Genomic DNA, 18,607 nt, shown 5'->3' with positions numbered 1-18,607 from the left:
ATCTCGTGTCCCGCTGGGTACATCAGCACGTTACAGTACAAATGTGCGCATCTACTATCAGTTCTGAATGGATCGCTTCCCAAATCGTCACTATCTAACATTTTCGTCTAGTTTTTATTCGTTGACGAAAATGTCAATAGATTTTCGTCATAGTTTTTGTCATTTAAAACTAGTTTTTATAATTTACTTTATCATCTCTGTTTCGTCTGTGAAAAATGTTGTTGATGAAAATAATGACGAAAATTATTCGTCAACGAAATTAACACTGTAATGCAGTGGAGGAGATAACCTTGCCAAAATCCTTCACATTGAACTAACATTGTAGGCTAACAACACAATTTGCTGATCTTACGTTAGCTGAGTAGCCGACAAGCTTACTTTCCATTATAACGTTAATGTTAAACATGTTCACTAACGTGAATTCATCCGCGGGAAAGCTGCAGCCAGGGGCTTTTCAAAGAAGACGCTGCCGTTATCTTGACTGTGATTGGCCAAATGACTCGCGTGATGACCCCAACCCCCCCCCCCCCCCCCCATTCATTCACGTGGATGACATTTTCCCATTCAAAACAGCGATTTTCGCCGAAAAGCGACTAGTTTGCAGGTATGTAGTATGCTTAATTCATTAAATACCAAAAGTGTTCTCTTCACATTCTTTGTCAGCTTGCACCATCTCTACTACTTTGTCTACAGGAATATTCTGCGGAAAACATGTTTTTATAGGGTTAGAGGAGAAAAAGGAATAAAAAACAGAAAGCACAAAATGAACAATTAATAAAATAACGTATGAAGTACTATTAATAAAAAAAAAAATTCAGAGCACCTTGCGGTACTTTTTTCCTTTAGCCTTAACGCTCTGGATTTTCTGTTGGTCCTCATTCTGGGCAGCAGGGGTTAACTAATAAGACACACACAAGATTCACTGATATTACCAATGTACAGTATATGGCTTCGTTAGTTTAACTGTGTTTCATAAACTCTATTCTCCATTTGTTAGTCTGCATTAGTATAAACTGCCCTGCTGAAAATCCAGCATAAACCAGCATGAACTTCATGTTGTCCAGGCTGGTTTATGCAAGTTAGAGCTGGTATAGTGCTGGTCTAGCTGGTGGATCTCAAGCCCAACTGAGCTGGTGTAGCTGGTACACCAGCACTCCTGCTTCCCACTCTGGGGACCAGCAAGCCATCAACCCATGCTGGTCCCAGGATGCAAAACATACCTTATGCTGGTGACCATCAATGCTGGATTTATCAGCAAGGTTGGAGAACATTTGAAGTATCTGAAACTGTCTATAAAGGTTATACCTGTGCTTGAATTACATGGGCCTTCTTCTGGTTGTTCTCAGAGTGAGAAAAAATAGATGTTTTGGACATCATGAGGTCTCTGAGCTCAATTTCCTTTTTCCTGTCTGAAGAGCTCATCATCTGAAGAGCTGGTTTCACCATTGGCTTCGTCACTAGAAAAAAGGGACCAAGCCAGTTGCAAAACGTAAAAAATTACATAAAAATCTAAAGGTGGCTATGTGTTACAGTAATTCCATCATAAGTAAGAGATGATCTTTATTAGGGGTGCACCAAAATTTCGGCCGCCGAAAATGTTCGGCCGAAAATGGCATTATCGGTTTCGGGCCGAAATAAAAAAAACAGCCAAAAACGTAAACCGAAAATGAATGTCACCCACCCCTCCCATCCGTGCGCAAGCGCTTAGGTTTCACTCACGGTCGAGCTGTTATCACGCGTCTGCCTATCAAAGATTAAGCATGTCAGAGGGCTGTCACTTATTGCACAATCGATCGGACCAACCAACACAAGTTTCGAAAACGAAAATAGGGAATCGATTTTAACGGCCTTCTCTTGGAGCGCGTCCAGCTCGTCACGATACGCCCGCAGCGAACGCGCGTCACACAGCAACTGCAGGTTCTGACACACACACACACACACACACACACACACACACACACACACACACACACACACACACACACACACACACACACATACATAGCATAGCTATTTATTTCTGCATAATATATAGCCTTCAGTAATGTTTTTCATTGATGTTATGGCAGTCCACATTGCTGACTTGTGCGCGTCTCAAGCGCCCTCTTTACGTTCGTCCTAATGCTTGTTTAGTTGTCCGTGGATTTGCCTATATTTGCCGTTGAAAACGGTGTGTGTGTCTGAGAGATAAAGAGAGAGAGAGTGTGTGAGTACACATTGTCGATGTGCCAGTGTCACCACACCACTTTATATTTGTAGTGGTTCTGCATTTTGGATGATTTTATTTGACAAATTATAGCCTTACAAATGTTCCTATGTGTGTATGCGTGTGTGTGTGTGTGTGTGTGTGTGTGTGTGTGTGTGTGTGTGTGTGTGTGTGTGTGTGTGTGTTTACATTTTCAATGTGTCAGTGTCACCAATTTATTTTTGTGGTGGTACTGCATTTTGGATGATTTTATTTGACAAATTATAGCCTTACAAATGTTCCTGTGTGTGTGTGTGTGTGTGTGTGTGTGTGTGTGAGAGAGAGAGTGTGTGAGTACACATTGTCGGTGTCAGTGTCACCACTTTATATTTGTGTTGGTTCTGCATTTTGGATGATTTTATTTGACAAATTATAGCCTTACAAATGTGTGTGTGTGTGTGTGTGTGTGTGTGTGTGCATTTTCAATGTGTCAGTGTCACCAATTTATTTTTGTAGTGGTACTGCATTTTGGATGATTTTATTTTACAAATGATAAGAGAACAGTTTTTATAGTCTCAAAAATGTATTCCTCTAGATGTGTGTGTGTGTGTGTGTGTGTGTGTGTGTGTGTGTGTACACGCGTGTTGTGAGCAATATAATTTAGCATTGTGGATGTTTTTTGCATTGGTGGAAGTGTGCCACTTTATTTGTGCCATTTCTGTCGATGTGTTCTGCGTTGTTTCTGATTTTGATGATGAATTTTGTCTATTTTGATTGCGGGGTCTCCAGAGACCCCGAAGACCACGAGTGTCACAATTTTTGTCACGCTAACATAAAAACAGATATCATTCCAATTTTTTTTTTTTTTTTGTAGATCTAGAAAGTGTTGAGAGCCGTAGAAGGTTTCATACCATTTGGACAAAGGGAAATTTTTTTTTAATTTGAGCAAAAGTCATTTGGGGTCAAAAAGACCCCGTAAACCATCAGAGGGTTAATGCTCTTGGCTGAACAACTTTTGTAACTTTATTTAGGATTAATCTATATTTAATTTATCCAGTAAATACTATGCAGTGTTATTTTACATTTGATTACTTTATTTGTGGTCTATACCTGAAAACTACTGTTAAACTTACCTGAAAAGCACTGTTCAGTTCATTTGTATTTTTGTTCTACTGTATTTATGTGTGCTATTGCTTGAAATGTTTTATTTTATTACTGACTGTTTACTCATCTTTAGTAATGTTTTATATTATTACTGGAATAGGTATCGAAAATGTTTTTTTTTTTAATTTTCAATTATTACTGTATTGGCAAAAACAGTTTCATGGTAAAAAATATTTATTCGCAGGGACATTTTCTGAAGTCAAAGGCCACTGGCAGCAGGTGTGGCAAAAAGTTAGTTTTAGGCCCTGTTTTCAACCGAAAGCATTCCTTTAAACATGGTAAAATGTGTAAAACAGAGCTTAGAGTACTCACACTCTTACTGTGGAAATCCAAGAAGGCGGGAATAGATTTTCTTACAGATAAAGTCATAAACTGCTTAGTGACCTACCTATAGAAAGCACACAACTGGAGGAACAGCTTCCCTGTGGACGCTCCATGGATGTCTTCATCTGTAGAGGCGTTGCTATCTGAGAAAAAGAGATTTGTGCTCTTAGCTCTGGAGAACAAGAGACCTCTGACCACAATGATTCCATTAACGTGCACACTGAGCCATAACGACAGCAACATTAACAGAGGTGAGTCAATGCAACCATATTTCAGCTGTTAAAAGCTTCAAGGGACAAAATACAAACTTGTAACTTCAATGGGGTAAATGAGGACAAAAGGTCACCAAAGTTAACTATACAGGTCATCTAATTTAATAACTCGCTTGGAAGTGACGGTGAAGATATTTTCCCACCGGTTAATCGACGTGTGACAACACCGGTAATACCGGTATCACCGGCAGGGTTTTTTAAATCGCTAATTTAAAGGCAAACGTAAAATGTGCGCGTCCACACGTATCCTCGGACGTGGAGCGAGCAGAATAGAGCAAGCGTTTTTCCATAGGAATGAACTAAAAACGTTCGCTCTGCTCGCTCCGTGCCCGTGGACACATGCGGCCGTACGTAAATTAAATTAGCGCCAATTTGAATTATTTTCAATAAGTGTTATACAAATATTGGCAACACCACACACATGATACAAAACCCAAACAAAGTGTGAAAGACAAAGCGTACAGCATACAATGATTATTTGATATTATAAAAATATATATATAGAGAAAGCCTGTATCACACATTCAACATGAAACAAATAAGAACAGTAATTGACAAGACACAAAAAAAAAAAAAAAAAAAATTTTTATAAATAAATTTGGGGATAGATTACCATGAGGGTGGAGAAGGAAGGTTGTGTGTATGTGTGTGTGTGTGTGTGTGTGTGTGTGTGTGTGCGCGTGCTAGAATAAACATTATCGTGCGTATAAGTTTGTGTATGATTGAGTGTTTTGTGTTTGAATGTTGAAATCAGCAGGATTGGTATAGTATGAATTGATGTAAGTACTGTGCCCTAGTTATAAGAGGGGATGGGATGGGATGGGATGGGATGGGTTGGGTTGGGTTGGGTCAGGCTCAACGGATCTTTCCTCTGACTGCTCCAGCCCTCACCGGGGCTGAGAAGCATATTAATCCTAGGATGTAGGGGGAGTGGGGCTTTGGACATGGGGGAGTGGGGAACTTAATCCAGAAGCACTCTGTGCCAGAACCCCTCTCCACTTCTGCCCTGCCCCCGCCGTCAGTTATTGTCCTACTGATGGGCCAGCTCATCTACACACCCCACTATCCCTGTGTTATGTCTTCTAGGGTCTACATGAAGTCTAAGTGCATTAAAAGAGGTGCGGCGCAGGGGGTAGAACTTATTCAGAACCACCTCAAGCACCACCCATTTCCCTACCTATTGATTGATTGTGTGATTGAATGTGTGATATGAGATGCATTAAAAAGAGGTGGAGGGCAACAGTGCAGGACCTCTTCAGGCCCCCCACACAGCACACCTTAATTCTTGAATAGGAATGTGAATGTTGGCCATCTAGCATGAGGAGCATTAAAAAGTGAGGTGTACAGAGTAGAGCCGGCCCCAGCAGTTGCAGTGGAGGAGGAGGTCCGTGGAGGCGCGGTGAAAGGGGAGACATGTTCTCCCTCAAGATAAGCACCCCCCTCCAGCCCAATCGCGAAAACTGAATCTAGGCCAGCGGAGCTAAGAATTTAGAAATTTGGAAAGTGCTAGCCAAGTGGATGGGGAATCATTTGAGTTCTTTCCAAGGGGGTTATTTGATATTTCTACTGGTTTGATATTTCTACTGGATTGCCTATTATTTTTAATGAAAAACACAACAACCAAACAGTGCAATGACAATACAATTGAATAAAAATTAACAGCTAGCAAACAACAACTTGCTTTGCACCTTTTTCTGTTTTCACCTCACTCCAGCCTAAACTAGGCTAAATTATTTGTTTAGGTAATTGTTATACACATTGTCAAACAAATAACCTGACAATACTGTAGTTCATTAAGGTTAAATCTTGCTAACCACTCTTACTAAAAAAAAAAGGGGTAAGAACACTTACATTCTCATTTTAAGAGGTGTTCTGAGTAAATGATTTGTAACACTTTACAATATGGTTTGATTTGTTAACATTAATGTATTAGGCTAACAACTAACATGAACTAACCATGAGCAATTCATTTGTTACTGTATTTATTAATCTTAGTTGATAAAAATACTGCTGTTCATTGTTTGCCCAAGTTACTTCACAGTGCATTAACTATGTTAACAAATACAACTTTTGATTTCAATTAAGTAGGCTATTAGTAGCCTAAATGTTGAAATTAACATGAACAATGCTGTAGAAGTGCAGTTTATTAATAGTAAATGTTAACTAGTTTAATAAATGGAACATTATTGTAAATTGTTACCGATGTTATACACCGATTCAGACGTCTCGTGAGTTGTGTTGGACAGATCAGTTGTTTTAACCATTCATTAAAGTGAATCGGTTCAAATGAGTCATTAGTTCGCGAATCGGACGTGTCATTAGTGGACGTATAGCCTATGGCACGCGTTGTGTGATTATCTCAGCAGTTTAGGACATCGCACAAGATTTGTGTCAACACAGAAATCCCTGGATAGGTTTTTTTTGTTTATTGAAAGTGTTTTTTTATGTCAGCTGAATGTGCCGAAAGCTTTTCAGAGAAGATAAGAAAGCAACATTTTTTGTAGCACAATTCACACCCCGTGGTAATTTTTACTATCCGACCTTTTACTATCGTAGCAATTGATTTTGATTTTGGCGGGACAAGCCAAAAAAAATTCAATGCAGGAAAACCCCTGCATAGACCTTTATCTACAAATAAATTATTTTTGATCTTGGAGAGAGTGTCATCGTGTTACTGTCGTAACCGAACGTGACACACTGTTTGAAATGCTGAATGGAGAATGACTGAGGAGAGATGAGTTTTAAACTTTAACTTAACGAATTAAATATTCATTTTCACCTCACACTATGCTATTGAATGACTTTAGAAGTCTTGGAATATTGTGCACAAAAACTTTATGATGCTTTAGGAGCCGATCACACCTGACGCGTTTTTTGCAGTGAGAGGCGCCTATTTTCAATTGGTTTCCTATGGCCGTGAGCGTTCTGCGTGCTGTTTATGTGCCTGCTGCGCCGCGCGTTTTACCGCCTGCTGCGCCGCGCGTTTTACAGCCTGCTGCGCCTCGCGTTTTACAGCCTGCTGCGCCTCGCGTTTTACAGCCTGCTGCGCCGCGCGTTTTACCGCCTGCTGCGCCTCGCGTTTTACAGCCTGCTGTGCCTCGCGTTTTACCGCCTGCTGCGCCTCGCGCTTTTGAAGTTGAAGAGAAAGCAACTCCGAGCGGAAAAACCGCCCGACGTCATCGCGTTTTTTTCCACTGTCCAATCGAGTGAATGGAGAGGCAGGCCTTCCGTTTTAGTGATGAAAGCAAGTTGCTTGAACGCCCGGAGAGTGCGATGATAAACTTGTGGTGCTCTCGCGGGTTACCAGGAGCTTAACGACTTCACGAACCGTAACTACCACAATGGGAACAGAAAGTAAATAAAGTTAATAAAAGGCTGATTTGACGTTTACTTGACTGACAGGACAGCTGTTTCAGTGGTTGCCTAGCAACATAAAAAACGCAGGACACTGCTCGTTCTGTGTGATGGTAAGTGCTGTGTACCTCGCGTTTTCGAACCTGAAAAGCGCGTTAGGTGTGATCGGGGCCATACAATGTTTTTTATGCCTTTAGTGGGGCTTAACAATAACACAATAGTATGCACAATATCGGACCTCACTGAGAAGCTGCAGCCGTGGCGGGATGATTTTTGGTGTGGCGGACCACCACGGCAGAATGAATGTAGCGGAAACACTGTATCTATAAGCTAACACTGGTCTCTCACCAAGACTGTTCTCCTCACACCACAACTCAATGTGTCTCCTCTGACCGCTGTTTTGTCTAATCCTGGCCTGTCCCTGCTCTCTTGGCCGCCTAGCAGGCTCGTAATTTTATGGCTGAGGTCCGTCATACGAGTAAACATTTAGGCTACAATTTCCTCAGCGTCCGAACTGTCACTGCGATCCATTGCTTTCCTATTGTTTACTTTTTCAACATTTCAAAACATTATTTATGCATCTTTAACTGCATTTTGCTGATTAACTTTAATAAAGGTTGATCTATACAGTTACATAGTTATACATTAGATTACAATTTATGTACCTGAAAATCTCCTGTTTTAACCTACATGAAAAACCTGAAAAGCACAGTTTATTTAATTTATGTTTGTTTTGTTGTATTTGTTTGTGCTATTGCTCGTAATTTGATATTATTTTTTAATTTTTATATTTTATTACTTACTGTTTAAACTAGTAGCTTTTGGTGTCATAACCTTATTTATTATGGTTATATGTATCAAAAATAACGAAAACAAAACTATGCTTATTTTTATAGGCCCATTTTCTTTTCTTTATAATTTTTTTGTTATGGGGCCATTTTAACCTCTGCCCCGACCGGGCCAGTAGAAAAAATCCTTAGCGTTGAGCCCTGTGTTTACAGTAGAATTTAGCTTCATCTCAATGTAATAATAATACTACATTTACATTTACATTTAGTCATTTAGCAGACGCCTTTATCCAAAGCGACTTACAAATTAGGACAAAAATTCAGCGAGTCATCATAAAGAGGCAAAAACAACAACAAGCATAAGCCTGATAAGCTCAATACTAACACTAATAACAACAACAATTGTTAAAACTTTTTTTTTTTTAAGGAGTAATCACACTTTTTCTTCCATGTTTTAATTTTAACAGTAAAGCTCTGTGGTGCAGCACTTTGCTTGAGAAAAAAAGTTTTATGTTTTATGCCTTATTTGATTGTCAGAAAATGTTAAATGCACAACACAGAATTTCTGGGGGAAAAAATTATAGAATTGATTCTTAAATAATTGACTTTTAAAATGTAATTATACCATTAAAATGGAATCCAGAAAACTAATTCAATTCAAAGCTCTCACAAAACATCATTATGCTCAATAAAAGCTCTACAGGCATCCTAAAATGGACAATTCAAATGTTTATTTTGTGAGCATCTTGTCTTACCTGTTGGGGGATATTTTTTGTATCTGGTGTTAGATCTGCAAGAAACTGGCAGGGAATGCCATGCCTCACTGATGATACACTTCCCTCTACACGCAGAGAGGGGGACACTTGGCTTTCAGGAACAAAAACCTGTTAGTTTAACACAGACCGTCAGAGTTAAATTCTTGTTAAAAAAAGATAAAAGCCCACAACTCATAACAGAAAGCCATCTTTTTTGTCACAATTGACCTTAGGAAGAAGATGTTTAAAAGCATCTTTTAATATTTACTCACCTGTGAACTTTCCTGTGAACTTAGATTGATGTGAACAGGTGTTTTCACAATAGAGGTCTTTCTAACAGACGTCTGACATAAAGCAAAAGGGGACACATGAATGTTGATATGCTGTGTGACAGTTGCATTAAAGAAGTCATTACACATTTAATACAAGCGTTTCATTCCCCTTAGCAGATTTAATCAGACGTTAAGACTGTACAGCTTCTGCTCAAAGGCTTATCAAGTAAATGATGCGATCCTAATAACCACATAAAAACATGAATTTAATCAATACATTAATCAATCAATCAACATGTCAATCCGTTAATTTAGTTTTTGGCCTAATCATTCTGCTGTAAAGCTTTAAAAAAACAACACTGTGTATAAGATTAACTGAAGATTATCTCATTGATATTGTTAGATTGGGGTTTGCACTGAATACAATAAATATTCTGATTAGATCTGATTCTTGACATTTATATATCTTAAAAGTTGTCCTTTCATATACAGGCAGGTCCATCAGTGATCTTTTAAAGTAACGTCAGCCACATGCCTCACCCTGTTTTTAGCCTGACCATAAACATTCTCAGTGGCTCGCAGGATGTCTAGAGAAGAGCTGAATTTGATGCAGACTCTGGAGCCCTCTAAGCTGTCAATGTTGACAGGCTCAGTCAGAACCAGATGGAGAGTCTTTCTGCCGCCCTCCTCTGTGAAGTCAAATATAGACAATGTGTCGTTCATATACAGCTTAGAACAAACACTTAGAAAGATTGATACGGATCCAGAACTACTGTTTTTGTGGGTCTCGAGATCATTTGCAGAAGATCTTTTTAAAGAGACAATGTTGATTGTACTACCTTCTACTGTGTAACTGTGGACCTCATTGTCAGCAATACACAGAGTGTTCCACTGGCCATCCTGACAGGAGGGAGATACATCTAATGTTCACACATTTATTCATTTCTTCCAAAAAAACAACAACTGTTAAAGATTAAATTTAAGCACACAGAGGCGCATTTCAGACAGTGCACGAACACTGAATTGATTCCTTTTCGCATCTCTTTGCACTTGAACCGACACACAAAATACCCATCTCGGCAAGTATTCTCATAAACACAGTCGGTTATGTCGTAAGTGATAGGTCTTAAAGTTACAACAGCCTATAAATAACTGCTGCTGTCTGTGTCACTAATGCTAATCAAACAACAAAACACAGCTTTAACAAAGATTAATCCATATTTAATTTATGCAGTGAACACTACAGTGTTATTTTACATTCAGCCTAATTATAACATTTCTGTACCTGAAGGCTACTGTTAGACCTTACTTTATTTGTAACTTTATTATATTGTATTTATCTATGCATGTAATTAATGTATTTGTTCTTATTCTAAAATTGAGTTTTGTCTGATCCGTTGCACCACTAATAAAGAGACATCCACTCCTGCATTGCGTGTTCATGCATTTGGGGGCGAAGCGATGTAGGGAGCGGTGTGTTTGTTTGGGTGGATTTCAAATATCAACAGAATTTCTCAGAAATCGCTTACTGCACCGACATACTATAATTATTTTCCAAGGTCAAATGTAAGATTGAGAGACTATAGAGTCATTACCTGGGCATCCTTATCAGTCACACAGAAGTAAAAAGAGATGCTTTGACTTCCAAGGTTAAAGTCAATCCAGAACGCTTCAAGATTCCCATCCTCTGGCATGAGCAGCTGTAAACATTATAATACAGATATTTACATTGATGTATTTCCATACTCATTTCTATTGGTTTGTCCCATACTAAATATGAAAACTAACCTCATGTTTGTCTAAAAATGCCTGCAGGCAAGGGTAGGAGTACACACTGTGAGAAGATAAACCAAGACATGTTATACAATCTGTAAAAAAGAGAAGGCTATAAAGAGAAAGCTGTCAAAAGACATTAAGTAAGTACCTTCTCCCATCTCCTTGCATGCCATTCACCATATTTAGAAACTTCCTGCAGTCCTGTCACAAAGACACATACAAAAAACATACTACAAAATTCTAGGCAACCAAAAATAAATAAATAATCTGTTAATGTCAGGCCATATTTACAGTCTCAAACTCAGAATCCTTCATCTTCTTGAATGCAGAGGAGACAAAAGTCATAGTAAACCAGGAGTCAGCTAGTTCATTCCTCTGAGCTGGTGAAGTCATTCTGCAGAGGGCCTCCATTAAAGACACCTGCAGGTCATAATCTAAACAGCAGCAGAAATGTAGCTAAAATCAGTCATAGTATGAGTGCTTTTGAATTTGTGTTTAATTATAATTCTATAATCGCACTTTCTAAACTAATCTGCCCAAGTATTTACTACAATGGATTTTTTCACTAACCTCCACCTCTTAGGATTCGACTGGCCACGTCATTTCTGATTAAAAACAGAACAGACTAAAGATTTAAAATACAAGCATAGTTGTACCCCTACAGGTACTTTCCTGAATAAATGTGTCCACAGGAGCAAAATGGGAACTTTTATATGTATGGTTAAAGGGATACTTCAGCATTTAGCATTAAGCTTTGTATCAGTAGAAAAACTGTAGTATTTTCAAATTACCGTGCTTCCCTCCCTCATATCTCCCTGAGATGAGAGATTTATGTATTTTTTGTCTGGAAAAAGGAAAAAGGATTTTTTGGCCAGAGGCTCGAGACTACAGCCAGTAGTAAGAGCTAGTTCCACATGTTTTCAACCCGCCCATAGAGGGTGGGATCTCACTCACAGAATGTACAAATAGTGTCAGCCATCTTTTTTTGGAAGCTAAGCTAACAGGCTCTTGGAGTAGTAGGAGAAAGCTGAGTAGTAGGAGAAAGCTGAGTAGTAGGGGTTACCATCCTCTTTTTCCCGGACACAGGGTTTCTGCAGGTTTCAGTAAGTCAAATTTAAGACCTTTTTAAGACATTTTAAGACCATAAAGATTGAAATTTAAGACCTACACGACACATTATCCAAGTTAGATAGATAGTTACCTCGGGATCATTAGAGTATCTATCTATCTATCTAGGATTATCTGATGTATGTGTGAGAGAGAGAGGGAGAGGTAGATATTTTTTTAATAGAAAATTTTACTTTTGCATATTATACTGTAAAAACACAATTATTGTTGATTTTAGTTGATCATAGTTGATCATAACTAGAGAGGAAATGATGAGATGATTAAAGTGACCAAAATTATCACGGTTACCACAGAATCCTGTTCAAAAAGTACTAATACTACAGAATGAAGTCAATTCAACAAGTTTTATGTCGAAAAACAGCAAATAAAAAATTGATTAGCATCAATATGCACTTTTTGTTTACGTAAACATTAAAATACCATTAAAAATGATGGCCAGATTTTAAAAGAGTATCTTGCAACATGTTATCTACTAACATGTACAAGTTCAAATAAAGTTTTGACAAAAAAAGGTTTTATACAAAGATAAACCTCATATTTCAGCCTTTAAATATTTTTTTATAAAAGAATGAGTCAAAATATATAAATTACTGACATTTACACATTAGCTTATATGTATTAGTAGTGTTTGGGTGCACCCCCATCCTTCATGTTGACTGAGCTTTCAATGACTACGTTTACATGCAGCCAATATCCGGGTTATGGTCGGGTTAGGGTCACTATTTGGGTTTCTGAAACATTCAGAATAACGCGTTTACATGCGTGAGCAGAGAGAGTTACTCCTGTATACATGGAATTTACAATATCCCGATGTAAACGGCGACGCGCGGTTAGCGTCTGGACGTACGGACTTCCTTAAGACGCAATATGCGTCATTTCCGATTCTTTTTCCTGTATCCAAAGACAACAACAACAGCAGCAGCATGCGGATAATGAATAGTTCGGGGCAGATAGCGATCGCCTTTGTTTGCGCTTTCCTCCTCGCTCCAAAAGTGTGGTGCTGTGCTGCGTCTCGCCATGTTTACCTCTACTTCTTGTTTACTTCCGGTATACTGCACGCGGGTTTCTGTATGCGCCGTCCCTACTCAAAAGACCAAGATTCCTTGCGAATAGAACATGTGCAGAACACAAATCAATGTCCCTTTTGATGGGGATATGCCGATACGCGTTTACATGACCAAATATTCGGGTTAGAAAGGGGGTACCCCAGGTATAATATCCGGGTTTTTAAAAACCGGGATATGAGCATATCCGGGTTTTTGCCGGTGTTTACATGGCCGTGCGCGACCGGGTTATTGCTAATATCCCGGTTTTGAACGGGTTATTGGCTACATGTAAACGTAGTCAATGTTGTTATGGAAAGGGGTGATTGGTTGGTTCCTGTCACATGACCTGCGGTGCGTTTGCGGCATTCTGAAAAGTTTTTCTCATCTCGTTGCGCCTGGCAAAAAAATTTGCGCGTCGCTTCAATTATGAGCCTACATTTGAACAAACTTGAGCGCGCAAAAGACGCGATATGTGAACGGCCTCTGGCGAGCTAGCTCATATCAAGCCACGAACTACTGGTAGCACGCGAGCGACGTGTTGGAGACCCCTGCTCTAGAGCTCCGCTTTGTAGGCTACAACTCCATACTTTTTTGCTACAAGCGTTTCTGGAAATGAACTAGGGTAAACACTTTTTTAGACCTGACTAAATTAAATTTAAGAACTAGGATGAAAATCTGGCCGTTTTTAAGACTTTTTAAGGCCTTAAATTTAAAGTTCAGAATTTTAGACTTTTTAAGACCCCGCGGAAACCCTGCGGACATGTCCGGCCACGAAGATTGTCCAAAATGTCCGGGATTCGGCTTTTGCTTTCTACAGTCGCCATCCATTGTTTACATGCACACCTTTTGTTTCAATCTAACTGAATTCATTCCGATTGGTGAATCTGAATGTAGTGTTTACATGAACGCTAAACAAGTGCTGATGAGCTTGATGAGCGTTTTAGCATTGCTAAGAAAATTCCCGCTCCTCCGTGAGAGATACGAGACCGGTGCGTCTCACAGGTTTCGCTCATCAGTAATCACGCCATCGGCCTTGCGTCGTTCACCCTCGTCCTGCTCGCCACAGTAAACATAATGAATGGCGACTGTAGAACACAAAAGCCGAATCCCGGACAATTTGAGCGATCTCGAAATCCCGGGCAGACTCATCACGGAGACTCACGATAAAACGGCGTCTTTTAAGTTTCGAGTCAACTAGTAGCCTAGCCTAGTTGTTAAACTGCGCTCTAATACCGGTAGGTGTGGCTTGGGAGTGGCCTCGTAGGGCAGCAAAGCAAGTGCATTCTGGGAGTTGTTGTCTTTCATCCACATGAGCCAAAAATACATTTTCTGGCTTTTCTCAGTCTAGAAAGCTCCAAATTAAAAAATAATTTCACATTTCTACTACATAAATTACCCATTTTAAATACACATTCATCTTTCCAGAGGTGAAGTATCCCTTTAAGTACTCAAGAATCCTTCAAGAAACAGGAGAGTGATAATAATAATCATCATCCAACATACATCATACACGAGGCCTCTTGAGATGACAAGATCATCTTCTTCTTTTTCAGCTCCATGGGAATCTTTGCCAGAATAGCATTGAGTTTCCTTGCTGCCTGTCATTAAGAGTAAATAATAATCCTTCATACATTCCCTCCTGTAATTCAGTCTTCTATTTCTGGAAAAGTCTGGTTAAACACAGCTCAAGTGACATGTCATGTCTGGAGGTGTTGAATGAGTTTTTGTCATTTGGTCGAAACGATTACTTCCATGCATATTAGTGGTGACTGAAGCTAAGCTGTATTGAATATCTTACCTCTTTCTGGATCATGATGTTTATTTGGGCATTGGAGGCCAGTTTGCCAATGTGACTAAGCAGCGCTTCTGTAACTTCACATGTACCTGAGGAAATACACAGATTTAAATGAATGCACTGTTCAACCTATACTTTTTGTTTTTGTCTTTTTTTCCCTCCAAAATACTGAAAATCTGGAACAAAACACTCACCTTCTTTACAACTTTCATGAACAACCTACAGAGGTGAAATAAAAAAAATCACAGATCAGACTAATGTATTACAATAAGTGTGTTTGTGTGTACACGTGTGTGTGTGTGTGTGTGTGTGTGTGTGTGTGTGTGTGTGTGTGTGTGTGTGTGTGTGTGTGTGTGTGTGTGTGTGTGTGTGTGTGTGTGTGTGTGTGTGTGTGTGTGTGTGTGTGTGCGTGCGTGCGTGCGTGTGTGTGTGTGTGTGTGTGTACAAATTGTGCCACACACATCCTGATAAGTGAAGTCAAAACATTCTGATTGCTCCCTGGTGATTGGCTGAAATATAGATCATAAACCCCGCCCTCTCTATGTAGCCGAATGGGATGCGAGTGAAAAACCTCATTAAATGTGATGCGATCTGGGAAAATAGTTTGAATGTCAGTTTTTTGTCAAATTTTTTTTTTCATTAAATTATTATTCTATAACATCTTAGATTATCTCTGAAAATATCTTGGCAAAATTCCCTTGTTTAGTGCAGAAAAACAGCAATAGTGTCAAGCTGAAAATACTCTCTTTCTCTAATGCATTCTATGCGACCATTTTCTCTAATGCCCGGCAGAGGTGAAAAAAACAAAACAATCGCCGTATATCCCATACACCTGTCCGTCTCTTAACACTACAAAGATAGTTTACCTATAAAATAAACCACATAACATGTACAGTGAATGTGTATTAGTGCGCATTTCGCGCCAATCCTGAGTGCCAAGCGTCCCGATGGTAAACCTGTTTTTCTCAAAATTCCGTTCCAGAAAATCATAGCGATCGGCCGACTTCAGATAAACATAACTTTTGCTACCAACAAGCTATGAAAAAAATAAAAACAGATTTGGAAAGGGCTTGATACCAGCTTCCATATGATATCAAAACCTGTAATAGGTAAAATTTCACCATTTGGTGTGTTTTCCCAGATCGCATCACAAATATGTTTATTTTGCACTCTTTTGTTCTTGTACTCTTTTCCTAGCAATTACATCTGCTAAGTCATATTGCAACAAAAAAAAATTGACATTTGTGATTGCTTTCAATAGGTATGTTTATATGCAGATTTTTTAATCAATCCGACCTGATTTCAAATTCAATGTCCTGTTTACAGTACAAACCCTATATGTTGCAATCCGATTCACGTATTTGTTTATATATGCATTAGGGCTGTACTCAACCAAAGAAAATCTTGGTCGACTGAAGTCCTGAAATTTTCGACTAAAAATCGACTAAAATCGACTAAAAATGACGTTAGAAAAAAAAAACGTTAAATTAATTAGATGTGCACTGTGCGCAGTACTTGGTAGCCTTGTTGTCCGCCTAAATGAATTATAAATAAACAAACAACTAGTAGGCTATTTGCAGTACATTAAATCGTTTTTGACCTAATTATTTTGCACTGAAATGAGTCTGACACTTGAGTCTGTCAGCTCTGACAGCGCTGCATCACCTGCGCAATATCATAGCTTATGATTTCCGAAAATAGTACTATGTTGTCAACTAGTGATATCATCACAAGAACTGTTGAGGAATATACAACATAATTTAGACAATTATTTTTGTCATATGTTATAATAATAAGTTATTATTAGTCAGACACTATCATTTCACCGTGCATGTCCTCGCACCGAGCGAGGCTGATGAGCTTAACGTTAGCTTCGCAGCTGAGACACGAATAGACTATTAACTTAAAGCTTTTACTCTTAATAAACACAAAAGGCACGTCCACTTTAATAAAAAAATTATATTTATTAAACAAACCAGATCAAGAGCAGAAACGAAATAAAGTGCATAACTGAAAAATAAAGCATCCTAGGCTCAAAACTAACAACCAACAGCACAGCGCAATTGCGCATTAGGCTCCAAATAAAAAATAAAAAAGTTAGGTTATCACACTAAAACATTGAAATATGCAAATTCTGATATGTTCATAGCTTACTCAAAACAGACAGGGCAAGCTAACGCAGACAAGTGAGCTTACCACTTTTACAGTAGATGATATGTCATGTTTGTCGTCAAGCTGTGGAAAACTGTTGCTTGCAAACTTTGCATTCAACCTTTTTCCTGTTATCAATTTTAACAAAATGCTGCCACACTGTCGATTTCTTTGTTGTTGACATGTTAGAAGAGGACTGACTATTAAACGCTCTCACAATTAAATAAATAATATTCAGCATCAAACCTACTACGCTCGACGCTCTCTCTTGGGTTGGACTAATCCAAAAAAGGTGAAAACAAGGGGGGTGTTTTGAAGACAGACTGTTACAGTGAAACAAGGGTATTCTGAAAACACCCCCATTAGCAGTTAGTGCTTTCCACCTGATGAAATGAGCGCGCCTCAGCGCGGCAAAACTGATGAAATAAACGCGGCAGAAAATCGACCAATCAGAATTTTGGTCGAACCAGAACGTATCGACCAACTAATCGACTAGTCGACTAGGACAGTACAGCCCTAATATGCATTACACTAAATGCATTCTGAACAAAATTTCAGCACATGCCCAGTCATTTAGAACTGTAAAAAGTCACAATGACAATATCGTCCATGATTATAATTGTCATTTCGCCTTAATGACATCTCTAAAAAAGAAAGCTGATATTGGTCAGAAGAGCTTTTTTACCAAATATTTAGTAAACATTCAGTCTCCTCCACTACCAGTTCGTAAGATATAGCCTAATTAAACAATAATTTAAATGCATTATGGCACTGCACATGTGTGCAAGGTGTCTTCGAATCTGATTAAGCTAAATCAGAACGACTGAGGTGTTTACATGAAGGCTTTTCTATCCAATTAAGCCATCAATCTGATTACTAATAGAATATTTGGGTGCATGTAAACGTAACTATTTAAATGCATTTCCTTTTATCCCAAAAATGTGTCGTTACGAACCATCAGTGCATCAAAGAAGTCCTCAGCCAGCTTTATCAATGTCTCATTTCTTGATGACCCTGCCTCCACCCATAGCTTTCTGGCCTTCTCGAACCACTGGACCATGTAAACATATACATTTTAAGCCATGAATATATTATTCTCTTTCACCAAAATAGACATACAGAGAGAACAGAAACATTGATTATACACTTATCTTTTTAACAAATCCCTGGGCGACTATGGCAGATATTCCACCACCTCCTGGAAACACCAGCATCTCGCCATATTTGTGTAAAACGGTAAGAACCAGACAAGCATGGTCCACATTTCCAAGATCTATTTCCTGCAAGAAGACACAATAGAGTGCATTAGTGGCCGCCCACTTTTTCAGTGGCGTTGGTTCCGGAAGTATTTTTCCCATAGGGATTCTGAAAAAGTCTTTGTTAAAGGGTTATAAGCGATGAAACAAATCAGGTATCAGGAATGAACAAAATTACAAAAAAAAATTCAAGCAAAAAAGTTTTTGAAAATCTGACAAAAAGACCAAGGTACAAGAATGTGTACTTAAAGGCTTTAGTGAGCAGGAGCACGGGGGACGAGGGCTTACTTATTTATTTAATCATTTATTTAATTGTTTACTTCGTTTTATTGTTGCGAGAA

The 18,607-nt window shown here is 38.8% G+C and overlaps 1 protein-coding gene across 1 annotated transcript in view; it reads right to left on the bottom strand.

Moving 5' to 3' along the window:
* sycp2 (synaptonemal complex protein 2) overlaps positions 1-18,070 on the bottom strand; it is a gene marked incomplete at its 5' end in the record, with an annotated part of 33,301 nt that extends 15,231 nt beyond the window's left edge. Inside the window, 17 exons of the mRNA XM_082144685.1 lie at positions 634-700; positions 824-898; positions 1,306-1,457; positions 3,738-3,816; positions 8,843-8,971; positions 9,115-9,186; positions 9,655-9,803; positions 9,954-10,014; positions 10,710-10,814; positions 10,903-10,948; positions 11,039-11,091; positions 11,182-11,324; positions 11,461-11,495; positions 14,568-14,662; positions 14,863-14,948; positions 15,054-15,078; positions 17,966-18,070. Coding sequence (XP_082000811.1) covers positions 634-700; positions 824-898; positions 1,306-1,457; positions 3,738-3,816; positions 8,843-8,971; positions 9,115-9,186; positions 9,655-9,803; positions 9,954-10,014; positions 10,710-10,814; positions 10,903-10,948; positions 11,039-11,091; positions 11,182-11,324; positions 11,461-11,495; positions 14,568-14,662; positions 14,863-14,948; positions 15,054-15,078; positions 17,966-18,070 — 1,477 coding nt within the window. The remainder of the gene's footprint in view (positions 1-633; positions 701-823; positions 899-1,305; positions 1,458-3,737; positions 3,817-8,842; positions 8,972-9,114; positions 9,187-9,654; positions 9,804-9,953; positions 10,015-10,709; positions 10,815-10,902; positions 10,949-11,038; positions 11,092-11,181; positions 11,325-11,460; positions 11,496-14,567; positions 14,663-14,862; positions 14,949-15,053; positions 15,079-17,965) is intronic.
* Positions 18,071-18,607: the final 537 nt, after the last annotated feature.

This window comes from Leuciscus leuciscus (genome assembly GCF_965113295.1).
Source record: "Leuciscus leuciscus genome assembly, chromosome: 18".
Classification (NCBI taxonomy): Eukaryota; Metazoa; Chordata; class Actinopteri; order Cypriniformes; family Leuciscidae; genus Leuciscus; species Leuciscus leuciscus.
This window is presented reverse-complemented; position numbering and strand designations above follow the sequence as displayed.